General features: G+C 42.1%; 1 protein-coding gene across 1 annotated transcript; it reads left to right on the forward strand.

Annotated features, from left to right (window-relative positions):
• The first annotated feature begins 8,751 nt into the window (after window positions 1-8,751).
• On the forward strand, window positions 8,752-14,858 carry pbk (PDZ binding kinase). Its single transcript, XM_080759480.1, has 7 exons — window positions 8,752-8,884; window positions 9,881-10,178; window positions 10,987-11,126; window positions 11,508-11,677; window positions 12,162-12,291; window positions 13,163-13,363; window positions 14,175-14,858. Exons 2-7 carry the CDS (start codon window positions 9,886-9,888, stop codon window positions 14,402-14,404), a joined length of 1,164 nt encoding a protein of 387 aa, XP_080615606.1. The 5' UTR covers window positions 8,752-8,884; window positions 9,881-9,885; the 3' UTR covers window positions 14,405-14,858.
• The last annotated feature ends 332 nt before the right edge of the window (window positions 14,859-15,190 follow it).

Consider the following 15,190-nt stretch of genomic DNA (forward strand, 5'->3'; position numbering starts at 1 on the left):
TTGATACAATATACAATATGTCCATGGGAAGAAAATGTCCATCACAAGTTGACATGGCGATGACCCCTGGTCCCAATGCTAGTAACAGTTTGACGCATCTACTGTAGGCTATCTAAACATACTGTCTGAACTGGAGCTTTTTCCATTCAAGAGCAGAGATTCAACACTAATTAATCTGCTCTCACAAGCAGTACAATCACCTCAGCTCACCTTCCTTTACATATTGTCTAGTGCTTACATATTATGCATTACACATTATACATTACAGATTTCTGAAAACTGGTCCTGTAAATGTCCAAACCATGAACAGGATACTGTATGGGAACTAAAACCATATTGTCATATTACATAAATATGTATCGCGTTAAGCTGTTACACTTACCGGTATATATAAATATAAATCACATTATTTAATAGAAGATGATCAGTGATATTATTTGTTTTAGCGTATTGTATTCTTATAGCAATAGCATACAAGTTGTTTCAAAGTCAAAACTATGGTTATTATAACAACACTGACATCTACATTTGCAAACTACTTACCACATAAGGTCAAAAGTATCCATTCAGTTACAAAGGAATGCATCACCACTATTCTATAAGCTATACAGCCTCTCAAGTCAAACAGCACAGCAGAGATGATAACACATAACACAAGTCTCTCTCTCTCTCTCTCTCTCTCTCTCTCTCTCTCTCTGATCTCTGATCTCTCTCTCTCTCTCTCTCTCTCTCTCTCTCTCTCTCTCTCTCTCTCTCTCTCCCGAGAGTTGGTACTGATGCTGAAGCTCAGTGAGGGGAAAAAATGACCACCCCATTTTGGTGACCACACCTTGTGTGTTACTTCCAACATGGCTCTGTCTTCACTAGTAAATATGCTGCACTGTTTATTGTCTCTACCAGGCCGAAGTTTGCAGGATTGGCCCGTTTTGAACAAAAAGCCTCGAATCATGAACGCAGCGTGCAATTTACATGAACATTTTCACGCACTTTCCTAGTAGGCTGAGGAATACATATGAGCCTACAACAGGACCCTCCTACCAGCATCAAGACCCCCTAGTGTCCTCTGTAAAGACAGGTTGGTGCTTGGAATCATGCTAATTGATTGGAGTAATGATGGCTCATCAATAAGATATGCACAGTGGTAAGAATGTATTGGCCACTGTGCGTGTGATGAATCGGGCGGTGATTTTGTGCTCAATGTGAACACATTTCTATATGCACATGTGAACGAGGACTATAGCTGGACTTAAAACACCTGTACACTTCCCACACTAAAGTTGGGATTTATATAGTGGCCACTGTAGATCCAAAAACAAAAGATTTTACATGAAACAATTACTCAATTCTCCTATCAGTCTGTCCACAGCTTCGCTCAAGCCATGTTGTACAAAGCATTTGCTAATCATCACTGAATAGTTGGGTTGATGACTCACTTATCTACAGTGTAATCTCATTCCAGCCAGTGGCCGCTACGCACCTTTGCCCTTTCCAGTTATGCCTCCATTTCTGCATACACATATGGAGGGTTTATTATATAATCTCCTTTTCCCCTTTGATTAACCCATTTAGACCTGAGCTCGATTCTACAAATGTCTTCTAAATCATGACAGTTTTCTGAAAAACCCATGTTTCTATTTTCAACATTTTACTATGTCATTAATATACCTTATACTTATAGAGCTGTTGCGTGGAAATAATTAAAAATAAAAAGTCCCCCCATTCTCAAAAAAAATCATTAACATGGTGAATCACATCTTGATGATGTCATCAAGATGTGATTTTTTTTTTGTGTTTTTTTTCAGACCTCCAGTTCTAGGAAACACAGAATGTTATTTTTTATTATTTCCAGCTCTAAGGTATATTAATTAATTACATACTAAAATGTTGAAAATGAGTCGAATGCCCCTTTAAACCGTCCGTTTCTTGTGTTCCCTGCTAGTGTATAGATGGTGTTATGGTGTCATGTTCCAGTCCTGTCCGTATGTGTTTTGGAGAATAAATCTGCGTTAATTCGACCAGCTCTGCTCCTGCCTGTCTGTTCTGCCCTTGGGTCACACTTGAGTCGCACCGTGACAATGGAATGTCAGAACAGGTCAGCTCCATAAAGGGTGGTATAGCGGGGACATTCTCTTGAGTGTACAGGGTTTGATGAGGGCCGGGCCTTAATTTTCGGGCCTGTTGAGAACTCTAGTTTTCACCGGCTGCCGGGCGCAACTGCACTAATAGGGCCTGTCTAGAGTTTGAATGGACAGGTATCAGTCAAAAGGGAGACATCGAAGAGGAAGGATGGATGGGAAAGGATCAACATATGGATTGTCAGAAAAGGTTCTGATATATATCCATATATGGAGATCTAAGGGAGTTGCTAGGAAATTGCCTGAAAAGTATGGAAAATAATGTATGGAAAAATATTTATGTTTCCAGACTATTTACTGCTGTCCTGTAACTGTTTTCCTGCACAGGGGACTCAGGGGGTCCCTGCCCGGTCGATGATTCCAGCTCTTGCTGTCGCCCAAACCTGGGGTGTCCGTGGTCCCAGGGCGGCCATGCAGTACATTCTGCCACCAGTTGCCCCTTGCCCGCCCTGGTACAGACACCCCAGGCACCCAAAGGTGATAGCAGGTATCGTCCACTTTTGTCCTCTGACACCCTGATTTTCTCGGCTGCATGTGTAGGAACCCTGTGGTGAAGGAGTTTTGTTGTCGCTTATTATGTGTTTAATTGTTAGGTTAGTGATTCAAAATCAAGGTTAGGTTTAGGATGATTATATATTTATTTATCTGGGTTGCTCCGTGACATGCAGTCATTTGCTCCTGTTAAGTCTCTTTAATGTCTGTAAAGTTATATAGGCTAAAAGTGGTCATGATCAGTGTGATCAGCATTAAAGTGTTCTCAAGTAGGCCTACATCTCATCTACAGTGTAGAATATCATGTTTTATTGTGTACCTTATTATACCGTATCATTCCCTGCTCCTCTCTCTATCTGTTATGACTCACACATCTCATGGTGACATAATGCTGTGAACTGCTGTGTCATCTATGTCAGTGCTTCTCAAACATTTTTAATGCCAAATTGATATAAAATTATGTTTGGCCGTGGACCCCCATATGAAGAGATTTACTGCCAGGGACCCCCCAGGGAATGCTGACATACAGTGGGGGGGGGGGGGGGGGGGGGGGACATTAGCCAAAAATAGCAGATCTATGTTGTGGAATTGCTACAGTACTTTGACTTAAATAACAAATCAGTTGTTCTCCTACTACTGCACATTGTCCTTGGACATGTAGTGTCCTGATAAACTATGTGTGTGTGTTTATAAGTTTGATAAAGTATGTGTCACGGTTAAGGCCTCATGGTCTGATAAAGTGTGGTGTGTGTCACACTAACAGTATTTATAAATCCATCTCCTCTCTCTGACGACATTCAGCTCAGAAGCAACAAGCCAACAACAGGATAAACACAAGTTGGAACGGTGGGTCCATTTTCATGTTCAATTTAACATTTGATGTCGTTGACTTTAGTCAACTTAAATTGTAGTTTAGCACCATTTTGATGGTGAAGCAGAATGCAGGCGAATATTAATAATACTTTATCAAAACAATGTGTGATCACTGTCCCAAATTTGAATGAAGAAACTCTTTGATTCATTACTGTAGATTAGGTTACGGTATGTAGGCTAATGTAGGCTATGTGACCTAGCTGAATAATGTGGAAAATGAATTTCATTTGATGTTTTATTGTACACTGGTGATTTGAGGGTTCCATTATTTGAGGTAATGCAACAACAAAAACTGTCATGTTGGTTTACTGTCTTTATGTAAAATGTAAGTAAAAGTGTCCTGTAAGTCCATGTGGGCTGGGCTTCAATCAATCAATCAATCAATCAATCAATCAATCAATCAATCATATGGCATTTATTAATTTATGATTGATTGATTGATTGATTTGTTACAACTATTAGTGTTACATAATGGCATTCCGTGTTCTTTATCATTCTTGTCGTTTGTAGATGAAGACGTGTTTGTCCATCCTGGTGCGGTGCTTCTGGCCCAGCTGCTCTGTCCACTGAGCGCTCCGCCTCCACGAGTTTCTCGGAGCACTCCGCTCGGTAAGACGGGTAAGTGGTTCCCAATGCAAGACACGTAGCCTACACTAGTGTGCTGTGAGACAGTTAAAGTTCAGATGTGTGTGTGTGTGTGTGTGTGTGTGTGTGTGTGTGTGTGTGTGTGTGTGTGTGTGTGTGTGTGTGTGTGTGTGTGTGTGTGTGTGTGTGTGTGTGTGTGTGTGTGTGTGTGCGACTGTGTGTGTGTGTGCGTGTGTAGTGTTCCTCCGTCCAGCCGAAGCCCACGGGGTCCTGGCCAGAACCAGGAGGAGTAACACGGGAGGTCTGGAGGAGGAGCATCAGTCAGGGGATCTGGAGAGAGAGTGTGTGGAGGAGCGTTGCAACTTTCAGGAGGCCCAGGAGGCCCAGGAGGCCCATCCGGAGGCTGGAGAAGCTATACAGTACGATGATGCTGTACAACTAATTAACACTACATAAATAATATGTAAATCTTTACCCCCAAAAATACAGCATGTCATTATTTGTTTCCATTATAGGACGAGATGAGATGAGATGAGATATACTTTATTAATCCCCAAAGGGAAATTGAAGTACAACTGAAGGACAGACAGAATTTTCTTTTTATAATCATGTACGACAATGTGTAACAATGTTTATGAAGTATTATAAGTTGTTATGCATAATTATAAACATTTAAAACTGGCGTTATGAAACCTTATGTTAAGTGCATTGTAATGCATTAGACTAGAGTCCCAACCTTATATTATATAAAGTGTCACCAGACTAACGTATAATCTGTGTCCTATTTCAGAATCAGAATACCTGAAGACGTGGCAGAGAGTGGTAGGAACACAAGTTACAACACACCTTCAAACAGCGTTAATATTATTCTATTACATTATTTTACCAATATTGTTACCTTACTATTATGATGCAGGAAAGTAACTATTTTCTGGGGTGTTATGGAATCAATATAATTTTAGCAGTGTGTGTGTGTGTGTATGTGTGTGTGTGTGTGTGTGTGTGTGTGTGTGTGTGTGTGTGTGTGTGTGTGTGTGTGTGTGTGTGTGTGTGTGTGTGTGTGTGCGCGCGCGCGCGCGCATGTGCGGGAATGGCACCATAACCAAGGTTAGCCTGGAGTGCACTGGAGATTGCAAGGATGCTAGCTCAACTTGAATCCTATTTACCATAGGTACTGTTTTGCTCTACACCAGAACTCATTGTCGAAAATAGCCCATAATAATAATGGCAAATTTGTATTTATTTATTTCAGAAAATAACCGATGTCACTTTATGACTATTTGCTATTTTTGCTGAATATGGGCCAGCCCATTTACGTTAAGCTTTATAAGTAATACGTTAAATGTGCTACTGAATGTGAAGAAACATGACTTGACTATAGTGTGCTGTGAGACAATTAAGTTCAGATGTGTCTTGGAATAGTGTGACAACCATACAGTATTATTTTAACATAATACAAGTAGGTCTATATACATTGATTTGTATTCATTCATTTATTTTCAGCACATCACGCACGCACGCACACGCACACACACACACACACACACACACACACACACACACACACACACACACGCACACGCACACGCACACACACACACACACACGCACACGCACACGCACACGCACAAGCACACGCACACACACACACACACACACACACACACACACACACACACACACACACACACACACACACGCACACACACACACACACACACACACACACACACACACACACACACACACACACACACACACACACACACAATTTCACACAATCTCTCTCTCTTTTTTTGTCTTCTTAGATATTGTGGACCATTGGGATTTGTGGACCGAATTTGTGGATATGATGAGATTAAACCAACAGCTCCACCAGAGTGTTCCAGACTTCCCTCTCCAGAGCAACATTAGTGACTTCCTCCTCTTGGGGGATCCCGAGACGTTCCAAGGCCAGTGAGTCGATGTGTTTCCTCCAACTGCGCCTTGGTCTGCCCCGGGGTCTCCCCCCAGTGGGATGTGCCTCGAGGACCTCCTTAGAGGCATCATAACCAGATTAATTTAGATTCATATCAAAGTTCCAATGTGCAATGCCAACAACACAATTAAATCGTTAATCGCAATTGTTTGTGCGACAATTATTCGTCAACCTGAATTAGTAATCGTGACAGCCCTATAACTACAAGTAAACACAAAAGTCGGAACCTAAAAGAGGACTTCAACTTTTAACTCCAGCAGCAACCTTCATCGTGCCTCTGACGATACTGCTCTTATTGGCCCTGACCCTGCTGGACATAGTGACCCTGACCGTGCTGGACCTATAGTGACCCTGCTGGACCTATAGTGACCCTGCTGGACCTATCGTGACCCTGCTGGACCTATCGTGACCCTGCTGGACCTATCGTGACCCTGCTGGACCTATAGTGACCCTGCTGGACCTATCGTGACCCAAGTGACGATTACGGAGGCGTTTTTATACATCGTGGTGGTGAATACCGTGGCGGTTTTGAACCTTGTGACGGTGAATGCCAGGCGTTTCATTTGTAATGTAACACTCACTATGGCCTCAGAATAACTATTTGTTTTTTGTTTATTAATATTATGGGCCTTTCTGAGCCTTTATTTGATAGGTACAGTGGAGAGAACAGAAAACATTGAGCAGGAGAGTGACATGCAGCAAATGGTCCAGATTCCAGAATATATGTATGTACTGTACACAGACACAGTATCATTTGTTGGATTTAGCAACTCTTCTAGAGCAGGCATGCTCTAATAGTATTTTTGCGAACGCAGTGAGCACTTACTATGAGACCTAGCAGATCATGTCTGTCTGTGTGTCTGTGTGTCCGTGTGTCTGTCCCGTTATCCAAATATGGAGTGTGTTGCATCAGCAATCACTCAGCTCCATATAATACAAAAGTATATAATGATAGTGATGACAGATGTATTCATTGTTATAATGTTTGTGTGTTGTCTAGTCAGCTTGGTTGTGTTAATGGTTTCTGTGCTGTTTAGTCTGCCATCTATTGTCAGATTGAGGTAATGGCATGGTTTCTACTTGACCACATAATGACATTCCTCATGGAATCTCAAATCTACTTTGTGACCTAATATACTGTTTTCCAAAAGATTACTTTTTTCTCAGTAACGACAGTCACCAACACTGGACATTTTCAAATCCCATCTTATCTTATCTATCTTGCTCTCCTCTTTGTCTCACAGTTGTGTCCTCTGAAAATGTGTTCTGTGGTGTTCCAGTCAGGAGGTGTGGGGTATAAATGTTCATGATATAAAAATAAAACACATTTCAGACATGAACATACCTTGTAGATGTGTTTATTGTATAGCAGTAGACATTTCTAACACCATTAAGAACATGGTTTATATATATGTACAGTATGCACCTGAAATGATCAGACTGGGGAATTATTTATATTGTGAATACAGTTCAAGAGCTGCAGTAGAATAGTATGTTGCATTGTATTTTGTATATACTGTATATTTTGCGAGCATTCTACTTGTTGTATTTCACCTTTTTATGCATATTGTGTCACATTTCCTGGCTAAATTGACTACTGGGAGCATTGCAAAGAAATAGCCTACTGTACAGTGGAGCTGTGACTTGGTTGTTGAAACACCAAACACAGAAAGGGATATTGCTGTTGTTAGTTTGGACTCTCTCCTGTGACCAATCCGGTGCTGGTTAAACCACAGGTCAACCGCCACCACGATAGGTTCTAGGGTCACTGAATCACTAAGCCACTCCACCACGGCAAGGTCACAGCAAAAGGAGTGGAAGTGGCCCTTAAAAGGGCCGGGGGGGGGGGGGGGGGTACAGGGGGGGGTACAGGGTCTTGAGCTTTCACAGTGACATGAGGGAAAAGTAGTTTGCCACAGCAGACAACCGTTCCTCCATGATCTCCTCCTTCTCCTCCAGAAGGGCCTGCCATTCATCCTCATTGATCCTCAACTGCTCCTCCTCACTGCACTCCTCTGACAGAGTCTTCTCCACCTTACTGAGAGAAAAGAAGTCCTCCACACAAGACTCCCATTCCTCCATCCTCTCCTCAAACTCTTCCACAATGACCTGCCACTCATCCTCCTTGATCCTCCATCTCTCCTCCCTGCACTCCGTCTCCGCCAGGTCTGAGTGGTCGACCACAGCATTGAAACTACCAGAGTAATAACTTTGTGTCACCGGCGCCATCATAATGGATAGGTCTTCTCCTGCTAAGGTTCTGAGCTGTACTGTCTATAGCTGCAGTCTCTCCCAAAGAAAGAAGTGATGTGTAACAGCCTACAGCCAGGCTTTATTCTGTTGGTCGCCTGTTGCCCATTGGCTGATGCCTAGCAACGGGTTTGTACACAGAACGCTCTGACGTCACCCATATCAACAAACAGCTGCGCAGGTGGACCACACGAGATATCAACACTAGGTTTGTGTATTTGTGTTGTCATGGCGACATCTCCACACGACCAAAGGACAGTGCCGGGTAAATAATCACGGTGACGTGTGTCAATATTTTTCAACGTTGCTGTTAGCTTGCAAGCTAACTTGGCTTTAATTTATACTCTAGGGATAACCTTAGAGTTCATATATAAAGGAGATAACCATAGAGTATTAGGAGATAACCAAATAAAGTTGTATGGCTGAACATGCGCAGTACAATGATCCGTTCGTTTCGTCACTTCCCGTGGCACTTCCGGTCTCGCGCGCAAACAAAACTGAGCGCGCGCTGTTTGTTTCCTACTTTCCTCCTGCATCATCATCATATTCGCTGTGAGAGCAGATCAAACAGGTAAACTTGACCCAACATAACAAGTTGATTTCAAAATACAGATCCATACGTGCGTGAAATGTTCTTAACGTTTATTTGGTTTCTTTCGGTCGTCGTCATGAGTTTACGTGAACTCTCTGCGTGTTGTCTGTGACTGTAGTCTGTCTGTCAAATGTCAATAATGTTACAAACAACAACCTAGCGTTGGATGATCGTCACAAGACGGTCGTCGTCGGCAATAATCAGGCCCGGCGGGAGGAGGACAAATTGCACCAAGGCTGCAAGCAACCCAAAAGGCAACATAGCATTTTTCATACGAATTTATATGAATTATGTGTGTGTGTGTTTTGTTGTTGTGTGCAGGTTTGAGGCGTTGTGCTTTGATTTCGATTCATTGTATGTTGTGTCTGCATGGCTGTGTGTGGGGTGGGGTTTATTCGTGACCAGAGATAGGTTTTAAGTATCATATCAAATGTTGTATTATCATTTCATTGACATGATGATTTGACTGTAACCAGTGTGCCCAGCTGGATTTTCTGTCGTGTGTACTGTGTATGGCATTGTTTTTTTGCCCATGGCTATCAGTATTACCTACAGAATATATAATAAAATTACATTTTAACGTGTCTGGGTGGCATAGCCATAAGAAGTAGAACTATCAGTGTGTTACACTTTTACAAGACTGACACACACACACACACACACTTATTTATTTTTTGTTTTCTTGAGGGGTGATGGCCCCTCCTATGTCCAGCTTTTGGTGTATTTGAAAACGTTGTCCTACACAAACATAAAATCATGCCTTTGACTATGAATGGACCATTTTGAGTGTTCGTGTAAACACAAACATTGCAACGCAAACATAGACGATGGTGAGGACGCAAATTCTGCATGGCATGGCATATGGTGTAGGTGTGAGTTGTGCGAAATGTCAGAGATTATCTCTTGAAAAGACTAAGACCGAGACACTGTTGAATCATTTTTGAATTTTTCCATTTGTTTTCATGTGTCCTTTAGTAAGAATGGACCCTGCCAATCTCAGCGACGATGCATTCAAGAGCCCCCAGGCACTTCGTGTTAAGAGATTCGATGACAACTCATTCAACACCCCAACATCGGTTCGTGTTAAGAGTTCTTCTCTGAGCAATGGGAGTCCCATCACCATCCTGGACTCTCCTGCTGTCCTTGGTGACAACTCATTCAAGACCCCCAAATCAGCTCATCTAAGCAGTGGGAGTCCCATCACCATCCCTGCATCACCTTTCATGAAGAAACTTGGCTGTGGGACTGGAGTGAATGTTTATCTCATGAAAAGGTTTGGTCTGACTCACCTTTGATTTATTTATAATAGTTCACTAAATGTTTTTAAGGCACGGTCACGCTACAAAGACACCAGTCTACCATTCTTTTTCAATGGAAGCTAGCCTCATCATGATGATGCAATGATACATCTGACATTTGTAGCCGCTACAAAAAGGTTGAGCTGGTTTCAACTTCAGCTACCTCAGGTATCAACTCACTGACTGTGAGGAAAACGCCTCCTGTGCACGACCAGTGAGAGCGCAATGGCAAAAGGACTGTGCAGTCCCAGGCACTACAGCCCCTACCGTCTGCCACACACTCGAACAAAGCAAAGAACATAAACTAATAGGTCACTGAATATGGGGACCTCACCTAACATGCCTTGCCTTACTAGCTTCAGCTTGAGCCTCTCATCCTCAAATATCTAGCTTAGCCCTTTCAAATATGATGCATCTTTTGTATCTGCCAGTTTGAACGAAGTGGTTCTCACATTTGTGGCTTACATAATAGTAGTACATCATTTCACAGATTTCTGATACAATAAAGACCTCCTTTCCAGGTGTCTTTATTGTTCGAACTTGTGTACATCAGACTCAGAGTAATGTTGATACGTTGATACGTTGAATGTTGAATGTTCATACATTTTAGCAGCTTTACTCGACTTATTACAATATTTAGCTTGGAAAGTGGCAAGAGAAAATAAAACCATCGCATGTGATGCTGTGAATGATTATCATTGATAATGATAACCCACCTTTGTTTTACTTTTTAGTTTTTTAACCCCCAGGTTAAATATCAATATTATGTATAAATGTTTCCAGAATGGGTAAGCTGAACGCCTCACCCTGGGCTATAAAGAAGATCAACAGCAAATGTGAGTCCAGGCAGCTGAAGATTTACCAGAAACGACTGGATGAAGAGGCAAATATTCTGAAGGAGCTCGTTCACACAAACATTGTTGGTAAGACAAGAGGCAGTTCCAGCCAGTAAAATCCTTTGTGCAACTCTGATATGTAAACGAATGGACCCTTGCGGGTACAAAATGCAGAAATGATGCAGAAATGATTTGACCATGTATTGAACTTAAAAAGTACTCCACCCATTTACTGACTCCATACGACAAGTGTGACGATGACCTGTGTTAGTTGCGTTACCAACAACACCTACACCTACTAAGTAACACCACTACTTAAATTTGCATTACGAACAACTACTACAACTACTTTTTCCTAGTAGTGTAACTAATTATGGAATAAATAATGATGGATTTATCGCTAAGAAAAATACTGGTGAGTTGCAGCCCCTAGTCTCTTATCTGCTGCCCTGCCTTTGACCCTTGCAGGTTTCCGTGCCCAAGTGACGGCCAACGATGGCACCAAATGCCTGGCCATGGAGTACGGAGGAGAGCAGTCCCTCAATGACCTCATTGAGAAGAGGAAGGCACAGGGCCTGGGTGCTTTCCCTGCTGCCACCATCCAGAGGGTGGCACTGCACGTGGCTCGAGGCCTGCAGGTAAAATGTACATCAAATAAAACATAGTCTCCCGTAGCCAGACAACTATTCCACAATCTCTGAATGCTATATAGTGTGGAACTACAGCTCCCGAAACCAGAGCAAAGCTGGCATTTCCGTTCACGAAAACATTTTGAAATATTTTCCTTTTCTTTTTAAAAAAACATATGTTTATTGATTTTTCATTACAAAACAAAGTCATTTCAAAACAATTATTTACATATATTTTCCCCCCATGGCAGCACAAATACAAACACAAACTTTGAAGAAACATCAGGAAATGTTCATAAATACAGAACAAAAAAAATAATATATATATATATATTTTTTTTTAAACCCAAAAAAACCCCACAATACATACATTACATACAGTTAAATCAAACAAATGCACAATGTCCGTCACAGTTCCCTATTTGAAATATCTTTAGATTTAAGTGTGTGTATGTATTTAAGATAGATATTCTTTATCGATTTCTTTATCCAGTACCTTCACACTGAGAAGAAGCTGCTCCACGGGGACATGAAGTCATGTAACGTGGTCATCAAAGGAGACTTCGAGACCATCAAGATCTGTGATGTGGGCGTGTCTCTATGGCTGGATGAGAACATGACGGGTAGGGAGCTGTCAGTCACTCCAGTCGCCACAACTTATTTCAGTTATTTGGATTCAAACTAACCACAATTAAAATTCCCTATGGTGGATGCACAACTTTCAGGGAGGCTTTTGAGAGGCAAGGCTTCCTTTGAAAAGAAGGAGCGGTCAGTGAGATTATGGCATATTTCCTATCCAAACGTGCGTGTAGTGCGGTGAGGTTCCAAATGCTACAGTGGCTAGTGAGATGGGTGAGCTTTCTCAGGCACCCTCACAAAAATAGTCCTGATGTATCTGCAGTGTTATTTAGTAGTTAGCACTGTGAACCGGTGAGAGTCAAGACCAATGCACAGGTGCACGTGCTCTCAGAATGGATGGGTGTTCTCTGGAGCCCTGGCCGAATGGTCGCCCCCAGAATAGGGGTGAACACTATTGTTAAGGTGGGAACGAGGTTTGAGATCTGGAACCAGGATCTGAAACCAGGTTTCAACCTTTTCATTTCAAGGACCACCACATAGCTCTTGAGTATGCACAAATGGTTTCTACAAGAGGTCCATTTGGTTCCATTTATACTCTCAGAGAGACCTGTAAGGGTCCATTCGGAACCCCTTCAAGTAACCCAGAGGTTCCATGGATCTCACTTTGAGGACCACTACAATAATATGTATGCATGGGTCCCCAATGTAGCCTGAGAGCGTGTCGCGGGTTTGAGTCCTGATCCCGACGGCCATTGCTGGGCGTCGCTCTCCATCTCTCTCTCTCTCTCTGTCTCCATTTTCCGACAGACATTTACTTATTTATAGGTAGACGTGGTTGAACCATAAAGGATTTCGTGTGATGTGTCGGTTGCACCACTCATGGTGTCATTGTTTCTCATTGCACGTTTTTGACAGTATCGGACCCCGAAGCTGAGTTTGTCGGCACGGAGCCATGGAAGCCTAAGGAGTGCCTCGAGGAGGGAGGAGTGATCACAGACAAGTCGGACATCTTCTCCTACGGCCTGACCCTGTGGGAGATGATGTCCCTGGACATTCCTCACCTGGACATACCAGACGAGTATGATGAGGAGACGGAGGATGACACTGAGGATGAAGGTGAGAACAGACGGTAGAATGAAATGGCAAATCAACTCAAGCTCACAGTGAAAACCTCATATGTCCAGAAAAGAAAATCAAATAATAAAATGGCTAAAGTTGCAGATCGACCAGCTCAAGACGTGTAGCGTGTTGAGCTTGTAGAGATCTGATGTTTTTGATGCTTTTGTGTGACACTGTAGTATGATCAAGTAGGGCATGATTAAGTTAGAAGAGACGACTTTAGGACGGTACCCGCCCCCCCCGAACCTCAAATGCCGTCACATTGTAGGCTCTACAGCGCCGAACCGACTTTTATTCGGCTCTAAAATAGGAGTATGAATCGGCCCTTAAAATATGAGGATAACAGGTTTCTGCCCGACAGCAACGATAGTACAGTAGTTAGTAGTAGTAGTAGTACATCTAGCTATAAATCAGTTGTTATACACATAGTGATTCAGTGCAGATGCATGTGTATAGGAGCGGGTAATCGCTGGGGCTCATGTGGCTCAAATAATCAACATCACAATGTTGAATATTTAATCTGTCATAATCATCCCACAAAGGTTATTATACTGTAGTTTTGCATTTTTTTGTTTGGACTTTATTTATTTTTCTCTCATTTTCATTTAGTTTTGATTCATATAGAAAGGGCTTTCTTGAGTTTCGTCAGTTGTGGTTTATTTATGTTTTGGTAAAGCCTCGTTTGTCTTTTTCTTTCCAACTTAATCTTCAGTTAACTAAAACATTTTCCCAATTCCAGTTTTCGTTAATTTGTTATAGTTTCAACTATAATAAATTACCCTGCAATCTCTCTGTCTCTCCCTGTCAGAAGGGAGTTGGGACGAGGATGCCTACTACGAGAGGCTGGGGACGCGACCCCCTGTGGACATGGAGACCCTGGGTGCAAGTTACCGCAGGATGGTGGAGCTCTTCTGCCTGTGTACGGAGGAGGACCCCAACCAACGTCCCTCTGCCGCACAGATAGTCCAAGCCCTGGAGGCCAACGCTCGGGTGGACAAAACACACCATGACGACGTCATTGTCATCGATTCTGAGTGACTCTCTCTGGTCCAGGCTCTTGTCTCGTCTGTGAACACGTGACAATAACCCGCACTTGACCCATTAAGTCCTGAGGCTACTACAAATGTTTTCTAAACCAATAAATAAAATTAGCAGATGTACAAGCTTACGCTGTGAGCTTGTCTGCCTCTGCCATTTCGAATGGCCAATGCTAAAATCACACGGATGTTTTATACTTTATCGTGAAGCTGTGGTCGGAAAAAATAGCCAGTGTACAAACTCACAATGAGTCATGATGTGAAGCCTTGTGAGCTTTGTGAGCTTAAACATCGGCTTGTGGTTAATGCAGGTTAAATGCCATATTGAAAGCAGTTAATGCATTGTTGGTCTCTTTGTGTGTACTTTTTCTGTCACATTTTCTTTTTCTTACCTTGTTTTTACTCTTGTTTCATGTATATTTTCTGTCTTTTGGTAATGTAATAAAAATATAAAACTGAAAGTAGTTAATGCATAATTTCTTATAATATTCAAAAAATTCATTAATTGGTGCTCTTAAAGAGATGATACCATTTGGGTGCAACATCTGTCAATTATAGTTGTTTGTACTGAAGAGACGGTGAATTGACATGCAGTGATATTGAGGGGTGTCAGGAAAGCATGTACTATATTTAAATTACTGTAGTACATGTACTGTAATCAATTTAAATTACTGTTATTAAAAAATAGACTCATGTGTCCATATATATATATATATATATAGGGCTTCATACAGGAGCTCCCATCAGCTCAGACCTAGCCTCGGAGACCGCAGGGCAAGTGTTTTGT

Source organism: Protomyctophum bolini (genome assembly GCF_963924005.1).
Source record: "Protomyctophum bolini genome assembly, chromosome: 3".
Classification (NCBI taxonomy): domain Eukaryota; kingdom Metazoa; phylum Chordata; class Actinopteri; order Myctophiformes; family Myctophidae; genus Protomyctophum; species Protomyctophum bolini.